Consider the following 14,667-nt stretch of genomic DNA (forward strand, 5'->3'; position numbering starts at 1 on the left):
ATCATTTTTTCAATCATTATTTTTATATCATTACTTTATATCATTACTATTATTATCACATTACCACTTTAATTTTTTATTTTAAGAGAAAATATTTCACTCAAAACAAACAAACATACAAACCCTTGTAATTCTTCATTTATTCACTACATATAAAACACAAGGCTGAAACCCTTAGAACGGGACGTTGAGCATGCCCTCATCATAAGGTTTGTTAAAGACACTATTTGAATCTCAATTTTCTTCACCTTTAAGCGGATTAATAGTATCAATCTCATATGAGAAGACAAGCCAACTCCTGCCAGGCAAAGGGGTTGGCATCTTCTTCCAAGTACTGAGGGAGAAATTTCTACATCATATATCCTCCATGGGAATCATTAACAAAGCTTGCAAGCAAAGCGTGTGAGGGGCTAGCAGCACCATGGATGCTATGGCTCGACGGGCCCTATAAAAAGTGGCTTCCTTTTCTTTTTATGGGTTACATCAAAAGTCGTGAAGATTGGGGGGAATTTCATTAGAATAATGTTTGGTGATTGATAGTTGTTAAGCAAAGCGTGTTTTAAGTGACAGGGACGACTATGGGATTCCACCATGTGAAGGCTTTAGTTAAGAAATCAAATCAAGATGACCGCAAATTCAAGATATTTCCTCATTACCTTTGACAATTTTGCATCAAAATATTTAACGTATGCATGTTTATGTATTTTTTAAATTTTATTTAAAAATATATTAAAATATTTTTTTATTTTTTTATTTTAGAATTTAGCCTATCAAAATCATTAAAAAAACATTAAAAATATTAATTTAATGTTATTTCAAGCCAAATATATTTTTATTTTAATGATTTATTAGGTTGATGATAGCAACGAGTTTAAGCAATTATACATTTTTGATGATATAATATAAGTTATTTTTTAATTAAAATAATAAATTTTTATATTATTTTTAAACTAAAAATATTTAAAAAATTATTTTAGTCTTTTTCAGATAAAAAGTAATTTAACAAATAAATGAATCCAAGTATTAGCCATTAACCTGAATAAATTAAACAAAAGCATGCATGATGGAAGAGTCTGTCATGGAGACGTTAGCAAGAGCGGTCCCTTCTTTATTTTACTTTTGTTTTGGATAACCCTCTCCTCCTCTTCCTCCTCCTTTCCTCCGTAGGATCTTCCTCTGCTAGAATTCTGTGTCCAACATTCGCAAGACAACTTCTTTAATTAATTCACTATAATTAGACATCTTCTAGTAACCAGATCAAGGCGTATCAGATGTTCATTTTTCTACATTAAAAGGTGTTTTGACTGTTTTCGAACCACTATGCGTTGAGAAATCAATTTAAGGTAGTGTATTTTTGTATTGAAATTCAATTAATACAATTATTAATTATGGAGAAAATCAAGAGAAAACAAAGAATTGGAGGAGGTATATTTTGAATTGAAATCCAATAGATTCAATCATCAATTATGGAATAAATCAGTATCACATAAAAGATGAAATCAATAATCTTGAATAATTGGAGATTATATTTTATTTCTATAATTGTTTGTATCAGTATGTGTTGAGAAAACCATATTTCAAATTGAAATTTAATGAATACAAGCACCGATTACGGAGAAAATCAAGTATGTTTTGGATTACGGAGAAAAAATAAGTACAACAAAGGTTAGGATGAAACCAAGGATTTTGAATAATTAAAGATTATAATTTATTTCATAATTACTCAATTATGTTCTTACATATATATATATATACTTTTTTAATTTTAACACCTTTTAATTGGTTGTTTTCGAAATTATTTGATTGTATTTGTTTATATTCCAGAAAAGTTTGTAAAAAATGTCGAGGAAGAGAGTATAACGATTGATGTGGTCATGCTTGATGACTCTTACAACTCTGCTTGCCAACAGAGCTCACATTAGAGTAATGCGAGGCTTCCGTGTAGAGCATTGCATCAAAATTCGTAGCACCTTTTGACTTGATTGTCCAAAAGATGGTGTCTAAGTCCAGAAGCATTAGTGAGATCTGAGATCATCAGGAAGGGAGACTTGGATTTATGCAGGAAGCTCATCTAACCAAAAGAAAATGAAAAACAGACTACTGAGAATCAAAGAGAAATACCATAAACCATGAACTCTCTTTCCTTTCAATACACAATAAATATCATAAAATGACACCCCAGATCAAGATGAGGGAGAAAAATGGAACCCAAGGCGACCTGTACTAATATGCTAGACAATGATGAGTGATGAAGCCAGACCATTATACAAAGATCAAGGAGCTAAGAAGAGATGTGTATCACACTAGAACCTCTCCGGCAAGTGAGGTTCGATGAAGGGTATTACAAAATCATGGTCTGCTATGGACAACAGCAACAATCCGTTGATCATGGTCTGCTTTGTCCACCGTATCCTTCATAGGGCTTAGTGGATTTACTAGACTTCCTCCTCAAAACTACAATCCAAGTGATTAATTCCAGCAATGCAGCAATTCCACCCAAGACTGCAATGACAATTATGTAAGTTGTTCTCCATTTATCTCCAGGCTGCAAGATATCCAGACCTTTAAACACGTTCAAGATGCCAAGGATGAGGATGGCATATCCGACACCATGATGGTAGATATTCCAGTAAAATCGGTATTTGTGGTCCTTCTTCGGCCTCAAGAACAATGCAAATATCTGAAAATTCCAAGCATAGAGTTGCTATCAGAATAGATAAATCCAAACTTAATAGTAACAGTTCAGACAAAACCAGTTTCCATATACATTGCCAGTAATACCGTCAGCCAAGAAGATGGACAACTATAGAAAAAGGGTTGTTGAATTTCTTTCTAAGTCAGTTTTGTAATGAAATTTTGTTTTCTTAAGAAATAAGAAATATATCCCCTTAGTTTTCATTATAAGAAAACGCTGAGAGAAAATAAAACTGAATGAGACATGCTAAAAATTCCGAATTCAATTTCGAAATACCATAGGAGAAAGCTACTCCACAAGTGCCATTTTTGTCAAGTTCATTCAATTTCACGCATTAATAATTCAGTACATTGCAAGAAACCGTGACCATGACTTTGACAGGAGAGAAAAAGACATCAACAAGCTCAACATGAAAACAAAGGCCAAATTCAATTCTTTTCTCTCCTTTCAAATGGATGGAAAGAGCAACTTGTAATGGAAGAAGAACACAACTGGGAAAGAAATCAATTACCTGCACTGTTGCAAGAGCGAAGAGTGCGATCCCAATATTGCGATGAAGAGAAAACTGGACTCCCTTGGATTCATTCCCAAGCTTTATACCAGTTGCCCACCCTGCAACCCCAATAGCATAGGCAGAGACCTGACAGAAAACATGAAGGTAAAACCATGCAGGATCTGCTGATGGAAAAGTTCTCAGATATCTTGCTATTAAAACTCCAAGCGGAAACAGAATTCCCCAGCTCACAGCGTTCAGTACTCCATGAATCTGGAGAAAAAAAAACAATAACACAGTAAATATTTCATTTCCAACGCTACTAGTTTTTCCAAAAAGAAAAGGAAAAAACCCAACTCAAAAATAAATCTTCAAAATCCAGAAACGGGTACCGAAAAGATGTTATTTTTTCAACAAAAATGACAGGAAAAAAAACAAGCTTACATTTTTTCTTTTCGTCCTGGAATCCAGTCCACCAGAGCTAACACTTTTTCCTCCGTTCAAATCCAAAGTCCCTTTAGAGTTCAAATTAGGAGCCCCCATATCATGGATCGTCAGCACACCCTTAGCAGCATCGACAATTGACCCTACTTGCCACACCTGATTCAGCGTCCCCTTCGCCGCCAGCTCCGGCGGGACCTTAATTTTGGCAAATATTCTCATCACCCCACTTTCCTCTTCTGCGCGCGTGTCCCAGACGTCAAAGGCCAGCTTCGACTGCACAACGGAATAAGGCGTGGAAGTGCTGATATTATAAGTCTTTGCGCTCATTACACCCTTGGAGTCCTTGAACGCTACCAGTGCCTGGGCCCCGCCCATGGCTGGAACCTTGGGATTTATGGCCCATGAAATCCAGCCGCTGGATTTCGCGGGAGAAGCAAAGAAGGCGACGGACAGCGTTGAATTTGCGGCATCGTAGGTGAAATGAAGGTAGGAGGAGAGTGTAGGAAGGTCTAAACAGTGGGTGTACAGATTGTTGTTTGTGAACGTCTGTGAGGCGCATGTTTGTGAACGTACGGGTAAGGTTAGAGAAATTGAGACGCAAAAGGTTAGAAGCAAAGCAGAAATTTTAAACGGAGATGCCATTTTTTAGAGCAAAAGAAAAGTTGAGAGAAGGATTTGTTCTTGAAGGTTTGGCACAGCACATATATAGAAAAGAAGGAAGGAAATACACAGCAGATGCCGAATGTTGATGACGTAGGAGAATTTTTAATTATTTATTTTTTAATTATCTTTATTTATATTTAATCTGGGAAAATATATTTTCATGTTTTTACTTTTTTTTATTTAGTTTAGGAAATTGTTTGATATTTTAGAAAATTGTTTGATATTTTTATTTTTTTCATTTTCAATTTATAAATTACTCAATTTAAAAATTTTATTTTTTATTATTCAATTTAGGCTAAAGACTAGTATAAATAGAATTGCTTAATTTAAATTTTAGACAATAATATCTAATAATAAAATCTTAAATTAGAGTTTTTGTATGGTAATTCTATTCAATAAATTTTTACATTTCCAGAACTTGTTTTTCTAGTGCATTTTCATTTATTAAGGTCTAGCTATTCGTGATAATGAATATTGTGTGTTGTTAAATAATTATGACAAGAAAAATTTATAAAATATGATGTGTTTATATAAAAAAGGATAAAGAGATTCTTTAAAAAAAAAAATGTTCACAAACGGTAATACAAGACATACAAAAATAAATTATAAAATTAACTTATTAATTAGTAAAGATGGAGAACTCGACGAATCACATAGAAAGTCATAATATATCGATGTCTATTTTAAAAAACTAGTTTGAGAGATGAGAGTAAATGAGGCAATATCTTAATTAAGATAAATATTATATGAATTTAAACAAATTTATTTAAAGTAAAATAGATATAAAAAGGATTTTTTATTAATTTGTCATTTATTTTAATAATGATTGTAATGTTAATGGTATAAACAACAATAAAGACAACAATGGTGTCATAAATAATGTTTTTATTGGCAATCTAGAAGTTAAATGCAAAAAATATACAGAAAATATTGAATAAAATAAAATTATTTATTGAGGCTATGTTCATTTTTTTTATTTCAAGCTTATTATTATTTTGAAGGGAGATTTGTTCAAGAATTATTTGGATATATCATGTGTTGATGAAGTAAGCTTGGGGTTTGTAATTTGTTACTCTAAAAGCCAATTAAAAAGAAATAGTTTGTCAAATTTTAATTCTTATGGAAAACATAAAATGATTGAAGTTATATAAAAAATTGCTATACATACAGAGTGAAGAAAATAAAAAAAGGGCTGGAGAGTATGGATTTTACATCTACGGGATTAAAATAAAAATAATTTTAACTTGAAAATGAATTCTCTCTAACAGAGATCTAGCAAAGATTGATACACGAGGAATTTTAGGAGAAATTATTTATTTTTATTTTTATTTAGTTTAGGTAAGCATGTTTAGAAAATCAAATACTATATTTGGCAATTTTTTTCTATTTAGTTTAAGATTTATCTAATTTAGAAATTTTTTTTTTTTTATTTAGTATAGATCTAAAACTAACATAAATAGAGTTGTTTAAGTTATATTTCAGTAAATTATTTTTTAAAAATATTGAATAATAAAATTTAAAGTTGAAGTTTTTATGCTATAACTCTATTCGACAGAACTGTAAATTACTCGTGTTTTTCAGTTTGTGTCATGGAAGTTAGATTAAACCCAGTTAATAAGTGTTATTACATGTGGTTAATAAGATCACAAGTACCTTCGCTTCCATCGATTACTTTTTCTTAATATGTCCGTCCTTTTCATCTCTCGTTACTTTAATAACTCGTTCTGTCCGTATTCAAATACTGAGTTGCTTGACAAGTGAAATTCACTGCTCACTTTATCTTTCTTTTTCTTTTTTAATATATATCTAGAATTAAATTCAAATACTGAGTTGCTTGACAAGTGATAAAACTACATTAAATTATCATAAAAAATGCTGTATCAATATTTATCATAAGCTGTGGCTTGAATAGATGACTCGGGCCAATTTAATCCTAAATTAGAAGAGAAAAGGTGAGCAATGACACTCGTTTAGTGGACTATCTCAGTATTTAATGTATGGATTTGAACGAAAGAACTTGTTTAAATAATGGAGTGCTAGTAGGAGGCTATGTTACGAAAAATAATTGATGGGGACCATACTAAAAGATATATGAATATAGATGCAGATAACCTCACATCTTTTTAAAAAATGAAACTAGTTTTATTTAGAGTTGATAATTATTTTTTTTAATAAAACGTTTTCTAATGATTAAACTTGTGTTATTATACCTGCAGGGATATAATATCTTAATCACTAAACCAATATTTTATTAGTATTAATCCCAATTATATGAGCTAATATAAAGTATTTTTATAAAATTTAGCTAAATTTAGTAGGGTGACTTTTCAATTTAAAATTAAGGTTTATATCTAATCGAGTTAAGAGTTGACCGTTACAAGCAAATTAATTTTTATCTTTGACTGATAAATACATGAATACTGATTTGTTTTAAGAAAAATTAAAATTATATTATTTTAAATCTTTTTAAAAAATATTTAAACATTTCCATTTTGAAGTGACGGGGTCAATCGGACTTTTACACAGTTCTGTTTGACCGATGCGGAGGCCGAGCAGGACACGCAGGGTATGTGAGGAGAGGAAAAGCAAATGTAATTATTGTTTTTCTTATTATTGAACAGCATGTGTTGTCATGATTGTTAAAAAAAGAAAGAAGAACTGAAAAATGTTTGAAATTGGGAATTACAAAAGGTGGCAGAGATGACACGTGGAATTTGACCTAAATATGTTAATTTATTTTTACCTGATTCCCAACTAATTTCATGCCTAAATGCTCGAGTTACGCTAGCTTTTACCTAAACATGCTTTCTAAAATATTTTCAACAGGTGGATTTTTATTTTCCGGAGTCAAATCCACTTATTTATACATAATATACGATTTTCCGGAGATATTGATTCTTTGATGGTAAAATTAGCATTTTTATTTTTATTTTTATTTTTATTTTTATTTTTATTTTTATTTTTATTTTTATTTTTATTTTTATTTTTATTTTTATTTTTATTTTTATTTTTATTTTTATTTTTAGTGTTTTGATAGAAAGAGGTTAAGTAGACGTAGAATGCCTTTTACTATAATCGGAATATCATTTATAATTAGTTTTTTGCTTTAAAATCAATTTAGATTTCCAGGTTGTTAGTAAATTTTTATTCAATTGAGCAAGAGGACCTAAACAATCAAAAGAATGAAGATTTTATTTGACATAAAAATATATATAAAGAAAATTGATTGAAAATTAAAATTGAAAATAATAATAACTTTTACAAAAAAATAAAAAAAAATTAGAAATCAAAATAATAAGAACTAAATTAAAAAATATAATACCATCAATCTGCATTGAATAATAAAATTAATAATTAATAATTTTTTTACAAAAAAACCAAGAAAAAATACGAGAAATAAAAAAATAAAAATCAAATTAATAAAAAATAATATATAGCAGAATGTAATGGAATGATGAAATTAAAAACAAATAAAACTTTTTATAAAAGAGTCAAGAACAAAAAAATAAAAAAATATATAGATTGAAGTTGAAAAATTAACAACAAAAAGAATCAAGTTATAATTTTCAAGACGAAGACAAAAAAAGAAGGAAAGGGATGACAATTAATAACAAATTTGAACCATTAAAATAGACATAAGATGCTATATATAAAAGAAGACACAATAATCCTTTAAAAGATATTTTTAAATATTAGAAGATACCACACGTAACGTATGCAAGGTGCACCTCCAACATAACTCTTGGTGTCATCCATATGTCACACACACACGCATGTATACATATATACATACATATACATATATATATATATATATATAGTTAAATATCAAATTTTTATAGATTTAATAATAATAATAAAAACTTTATGAAAGGATAAAAAAAAACTCATTAACTATAGTTTAATTTTTAATTTTTATTTTAAAGGCAATTTGATCATTTTCCTGCACTTTTTAATTGTTTATTGTTTTTTATATTTGGTCAAATGCTAAAAATTTCCCCAGCAACATTGTGAAAAATACAAAATTACACTTTGATGCACATCTTAAATTTTTTGATTTCAAAAGTATTTTTTCTATTTTACTATACAATTGAGATTAAAAAAGACTTATCTGCAACTAGTTAATTTAGTGATGATAAATGAGCTTTGTAAAAAATACTTGGATGTAATTGGAAGATTATGATAATGTTTTTAAATGAAAAGTTAAAACTATTATTACATTGTTCAAGTAAATAATATACTTAAATCTTAAATTTTAAATCTAGAGCTATAATGTTTTTCCAATACCAGTTGGTTTTATTTAATCCAATTACAATTAACATCATGGATCTAATACAATGAAAAAAAAGTTTAATAATGTTTAGTTACTTTATTTTATTATTTCATTTACTGATGAATGATATATACTGTGATTTATAAAAATATATTAAAATAATATTTTTATTTTTATTAACATATCAGACCATAACAAAACACATTAATTTTTTTTTATAATTTTTTAGATAAAAAAAATTAAAAAGCAAAAATTGTCACAATATCAAATATATAATGACTCTATTTAATATTACTGTACAAAATTTATGAATTTATTTTAACTTTAAATCAATTTTTTTATGTTTATTGATTATTTTAATATGTTAATGTTAAAAATATTTTTTAAAAATATTTTTAAATAAAAATACTTTAAATAAATTTTAAATAGGTGAAATGGAGGGTTAGATAAACTTTTTATTCTAGACACCACAATAGTTAAGAAATTTGTTTTAGCCCCTTTATTTTTATTTTTATTTATGAAGTGGTCCTTATTTTAAGATGATTTCATCCTTATCTTTTTTTGAAATTACATTTTAGTCTTAAGTGTAAAATTGAGATGTCATGACGACTAACGACATGTTTGGTACGATTTAACATAGTGTAATCAAGTATGTGATACTATGAAAAAGTAATATATAATAATGATTCACTGTATTATTTTGTTTGGTTGTCTAATTTTAAGTAACGTAACGGAAGCTTTTGATAAAATTTTATTTCAGACACCGCAATTGTTAAAAAAATTATTTCAATCCCTTATATTTTTATTTTTATTTCCAAACACCATAAAAAATAAAAGTTGTTATACTCAAATAGAAAAAACTAGCCCTAGCCCACGCTTCGCCATTAGTCAGCTAAAAAACTAATAATTGCATAGAAAATAATAAAATATGGATGCTATTATTTTTTCTTATATATGATGAAATGTCCGGAAAGAGTATTAAAAACTCAATTAATATATCGAACAAAATCAATCGATGACCATAAATGTTAATAAATGAAAAAAAGTTGACATGGCTTCTTCACTAAGGGTGACTACACACAGTGGGCCAAGGGTGAATTAGTCAACCCGTTTAAATGGTAACCTAGTTAAAAAATTTCACACAGCCATTGATTTAACTTTGTTTTAACCCTAGCTAAAATGTGAAACGATGAAATGTCAGAGAATTGGATAAAAAAAATATAGGAGTGATAAAAAAAATAAGGCAGTAAAAAAAATAATACACTATACTGACTTGAGTTAAAATATAAAATTTATAATTCTAGTAATAAACACAACAATAACAAGTTAGTCTAATTAAATTACTTATCTATCTTTTTTTTTTCTTCTTAATTTTTTTTTTGTCAGGCCTTCATTGCACCTTAATTAAAAGCATATTAAATTAAATTTAAAAGTAAATCAAAAAGTTATAAGATTATTGAAGATGAAATTTAAAAATTATATCATATTATTGAACTCCAGTTAAGTTGAATTAACAAATAAAATTTATAATTTGGTAATAAACTGATCTCAATTAATCATAATTTTTTTAAGATAGATGATAAAAAAAATATATGAAATTGTATTTTTATTTTATTTTAAATTAAATTAAAAAATTTAATGGCAACCAAGGGTTAAATCGCATTTTTATTAAAAAATAAAGGAAAAATACATTAAACAATAAAAAAATAATAAATATTATATTTTAACAAAAATATTTTTCTCGAACCAAAGTGAATCTAATAATATTTTTCTCTTAAATTTATTTCTTATCAAAACAAAAACTATAAAGAATTGTGAAAAAAAGCTCAAAAAAAAGCCCACTGAGCTACTAAAAGAATAACTCAACCTCCATGCCTATATATATATATATACATATATATATATACATATATACATATATACATACATACATACATATACACACACACACACACACACACATATATATATATATTAAGATAGCCTGTCATCTATCTCTATTATTTTGAAATAAAACTAATAATCAAATATGTTATTTATTTATTTAAATTCTAGCTACTATAGTGATAACTGAAAAATCAAGTAAGAGTCATTTTCTTCTAAAAATTTATTTTATAGCCCATTTTTTTTTTTTAAGTATCTTACAAACACTCTCAAAAACATCTATAAATCAATTTATCAACCTAAGGAACCCAAAAATTATCTTAAAACATGAAATCAAATCGAGTTAGATTTTTCCTCATTAATTTCTATTTATTTTTTTAGTTATTATCAAAATTTTAAGCAATTTTTATTGAGCTATTCTCTTTAAATGTAATCCAAACATGAAATCAAATCGAGTTGGATTTTTCCTCATTAATTTCTATTTATTTTTTTAGTTATTATCAAGATTTTAAATAATTTTTATCGAGCTATTCTCTTTAAATATAATCCATTAACATCAAAATAAATCACTATAATGGTTAGAATATATAAAATTAATTTTTTTTTCTCTACAAAAGAATCCGAGACTATCTCTTGTTCACAAACCATGTTCTTAAAAATAATAAAAATAAAGATTTGTACCTAAATTAAATTTAGAAACTATAAAGGGCTGAAGAGTTCAAATTTTTTAAATTGAAGGACTAAGTTAAATCCAACATTAGTTAGCTTTTTTCCCATTAAAATTATTGTGAAGCTCAAGTGGAATAGAAGAGAGCTTGTTGCATTGTGATTTTTGTAACGAGATTAGGTATATTTTGGAGAGGCTTGTTGGCTGTGGGTTAATTGTGTCTCCTATGCTATATGAAAGTTTGGTTGGGTGGATCCCCCCTTGCTATGAGATGAACCCCTTTTTTGCCATCATGATTCTGATGTATAAATTATTTTATGCAAATTCAAACTATATGTTATACAATCACAAATAGGTTACGAGTGTGTTGCTATTGTTTTTAGGTGTTTTTTTTTCTTGAATAAATATTAAATAAATATTTTTTTAGTATTTTCAATAATTATAACATGTTAATAATAAAAATAAAAAATATATATTTTATTTTTATTTTTTTAAAAAAGAAATATATTTTATTTTTTATTTTTTTTTAAAAACCAATTCCCTTCACTGTAATGTTGGAGATGCTTGCAGGACATGTAAACATAGTGGCAAACAAAAGGGTCCACCGAGACAAAAAGTAATTATTATCTTCTAAATATACTTTTTTTTTAACAATCATGAATTCCTAGCACCACATGAAACTCATACCAAAAAAAAAAAAAAGTTATTTCATCAGAACTAGAAAATAATGAAACTAGCAAGAAGAACAAACACAGCAAAACAGAAGCCCACATTCATCTCCTTAATCCTGTAACTCCCACTATTGTCATCGGTAGTGGTGGCATTTGAAGAACTAGTAGTACCATTGCCTGTTGAATTGTCACCAGCTGGGGTGGTGGTGGTAGCAGACTTGCCAGTTTTCTGAGCAGTAGTCAACTCCAAAGTTGCTTTGGCATCCTTGTTTTCTGCTGCAAATTCATGCTTGACAGGCTTCCCATTATTCACAGCAGAACCCACTTGCCAAATATGATTAAAAGACTCGATCTTTTCAGGCAACTTAACCGATGCATAGATGGTAAACTCACCACTTGTTGCATTGGTCTCAGCATGCAAGTCCCAAACATCGAAAGACAGTTTCTCCTCCCTTATGTCACCGTATGATATGATGTTGTATGTTTTTACCTCTGGTGCGCCTTTGCTGGATTTCAAAGCTAAAATGACTTGGGCCGCAGCCATGCCGGTGCCATTAAGGTTGATGCCCCAACCGGTCCAGCCATCGGGTTTGACAGGAGAAGCGATGAACGCGACTGAGAGTGAGGAATTGGAGGAGTTGTAGGTGTAGTGCAGGTATGACTTGAGGACGGGTAGGTCAGTGCAGTTAGTGTAAAGCTTCTTGTTGGTGAATTTTTGTGAGGTGCAGGTTAGTGAATGTGCGGGCAAGACTAGCAGAACACAGAGGGATAAAAACAGAGAGAGGGCAGAAAAGGGAAGGGAAGCCATTGTCAAGACAAAGAGAGGAGCTTGTGTGAGGGTAGTCCTCTAGATTTGCAAGATCATATATAGATCAAAGTGGGCGTGTCGCGTCCACCAAAGAGTGCAAGTGAGGTGTATGCTATTTACAGTGTGTGCACCAATTAGTTGGTGACACGTAAACATGGGGGTGAGGTCTTGGACGTGGATTTATGTGATTGGTTAGATGAACTTGGTAGTTGACTTGGATTTGCGGAGGTGGGAGTCGACGGGGGGCTCGAAGAAAGGGGAGGAGGGAAGATTTTAAGGGAAGCATTAAGGAACGTGGAAATAGCACGTGGGTGATGCCTAGCTACATGCAAAAATGTACCGTTAAACGAGCAGTGAGAAGTGCTGGCGTTGAAATGTGGGGGAGGTCATGTCCACACTTCCACTGTCCGTATTTCTTCGTATTTCAATTCACACTTTTTAAACCATATTTTTTTAAATATCAACGTAACTGTACTATAGTTAGAACACCTCTGTGAAAGTGTTCATAACTCCTACCGATCTGAAGGACAAGATTTTAATGCAAAGATGTTTTTGAATTGAATTCCAGTCAGAAAGAGGGCCCAGAAAAACGTTTGACTGATAAATTGGTTATAGCAAACATGCTCGAAAAACACATAAGGTTATTGCATCAACCTTCAAATCATCATTTTCATTAAAACAATATTGTTTTTTTTTTCAAAATAATTCTTCTTATTAACTCAATAGTTCCGTGGAGCCAACTAAAACACTAAAAATCCAACCAGATCAATTAACATAATTTAATTAAAAACCTAACTAGAATTAGATTTTAAATCATGTCTTTCCGGTATGAACTCATTGAATAGATAAAATCTAACATCTATAGTTTTCAAAGTGGATTTTTCACGTAAAAGTAAGTTGTCAGCAACATCGCACTTAAAATTTCGAGGTTGGGTGGAGGAAATGCAGGTATCATCGCATTTGTGTGAGCCGGCTGATATCCCATCATCAAAAAGGGGGAAGAAATCAGCAGAGGATCCTTCTGTTCTTTGTTTCAAACTTGAAAAGGCGAGCCACCAAAACCCTCCCTCCCTCAAAAAATAAGTCGGAAAAAATGACTTCGAGCGCTGGATAACTTGTTGGGTAATAGATCATTGAGAATCCACAAGACGTCGAATCCTCATTGACCAATGTGAACTTCAAGGCTGAGATTGCGTGGTCAAAATGAGCTGCTAGACTTAATGGACTTATACCAATCTTCAAAGCAGAGAAAGAGAAAGATGGAGAGAGGGTACAGTATTTCCTAATTTATGTTTTATTAATTATTTTAAAACTTCATCTCAAAGAAAATTATCTATTTATAGAAATATTGCTTTACAGTTTAGTCGAGAGCCAACCCATGGTGGTTGTGGTCCGCCATTTATTTTCTTTAAATAAAATTTTAAGTTTGAGCATCGTGTATGAAACACATTATTATTAAAAAACATTATTTTTTTAGTAGGATAATTTTGTTCTACCAGATTACTCGAGATTCAGTGCGTGTGTGTGTTGGTTTAATAAAAAAATATTGTAAACCAGTGAATTTGTCGGGTCCCTTTGAAAAAGGTGATTTTGCCCCTGCCAACCAGGCTTCGATTTGTGTGGAGAAGGGTAAAACAGACAATCCAATCTTGTAATCCAGTGAATTGCATCACACGATACAGTTGTAAATTGCAGGGCTAGAATTTTAAGCAAAGAAATATATACAATTAGGATTGACTCCAGTATGAATGGAGGTGCACCGAATTAATATGATCATGCATGTGAACAGAACATAGAACACGATCAGATTCATTGTTTATCTTTATCTTACATTTTAAAAATTTATATATCCACTGTTTCCTTATTTATTTATTTGCTTACTAAAAGGTTTGCTCTGTGATCTTCCCACACTTCAGCAGCGAGTTACAAATTTTAAAATGTCCTCCATATGCTAGAATAGCTTCTACAGGATACATAATTATTAATTATCAAATGCATAGTTGCAAAACCGTAATGACTTCACAGTTAATCTAGAATCTGGACCGGTTTAGTTTAAATATAAATAAATA

At 29.7% G+C, this 14,667-nt stretch overlaps 2 protein-coding genes across 2 annotated transcripts; both read right to left on the reverse strand.

The window, feature by feature from the left end:
- Positions 1-2,113: 2,113 nt before the first annotated feature.
- LOC105125709 (cytochrome b561 and DOMON domain-containing protein At3g25290) lies at positions 2,114-4,323 on the reverse strand. The gene is made up of 3 exons (XM_011026276.1): positions 3,633-4,323; positions 3,207-3,461; positions 2,114-2,680 (listed from the first exon to the last, which is right to left on the reverse strand). The coding sequence occupies exons 1-3, from the start codon at positions 4,272-4,274 to the stop codon at positions 2,387-2,389; spliced, it is 1,191 nt and encodes a 396-aa protein (XP_011024578.1). The 5' UTR covers positions 4,275-4,323; the 3' UTR covers positions 2,114-2,386.
- A 7,396-nt stretch (positions 4,324-11,719) lies between these two features.
- AIR12 (auxin-induced in root cultures-like protein) lies at positions 11,720-12,769 on the reverse strand. The gene has a single exon (XM_011026277.1). The coding sequence runs from the start codon at positions 12,596-12,598 to the stop codon at positions 11,837-11,839; it is 762 nt and encodes a 253-aa protein (XP_011024579.1). The 5' UTR covers positions 12,599-12,769; the 3' UTR covers positions 11,720-11,836.
- Between the last annotated feature and the right edge of the window lie 1,898 nt (positions 12,770-14,667).

This window comes from Populus euphratica, unplaced genomic scaffold, assembly GCF_000495115.2.
Source record: "Populus euphratica unplaced genomic scaffold, PopEup_1.0 scaffold58.1, whole genome shotgun sequence".
Lineage (NCBI taxonomy): Eukaryota > Viridiplantae > Streptophyta > Magnoliopsida > Malpighiales > Salicaceae > Populus > Populus euphratica.

What these genes read in the sequence shown, in the direction of transcription:
- LOC105125709 (XM_011026276.1), bottom strand. Translation starts at nt 4,274, where the DNA reads ATGGCATCTCCGTTTAAAATTTCTGCTTTGCTTCTAACCTTTTGCGTC. An exon ending in CCAGGACGAAAAGAAAAAAT is followed by an intron (nt 3,462 to 3,632) that starts GTAAGCTTGTTT and finishes TTTTTTCTCCAG; the next exon opens with ATTCATGGAGTACTGAACGC. An exon ending in TCGCTCTTGCAACAGTGCAG is followed by an intron (nt 2,681 to 3,206) that starts GTAATTGATTTC and finishes TGGAATTTTCAG; the next exon opens with ATATTTGCATTGTTCTTGAG.
- AIR12 (XM_011026277.1), bottom strand. Translation starts at nt 12,598, where the DNA reads ATGGCTTCCCTTCCCTTTTCTGCCCTCTCTCTGTTTTTATCCCTCTGT.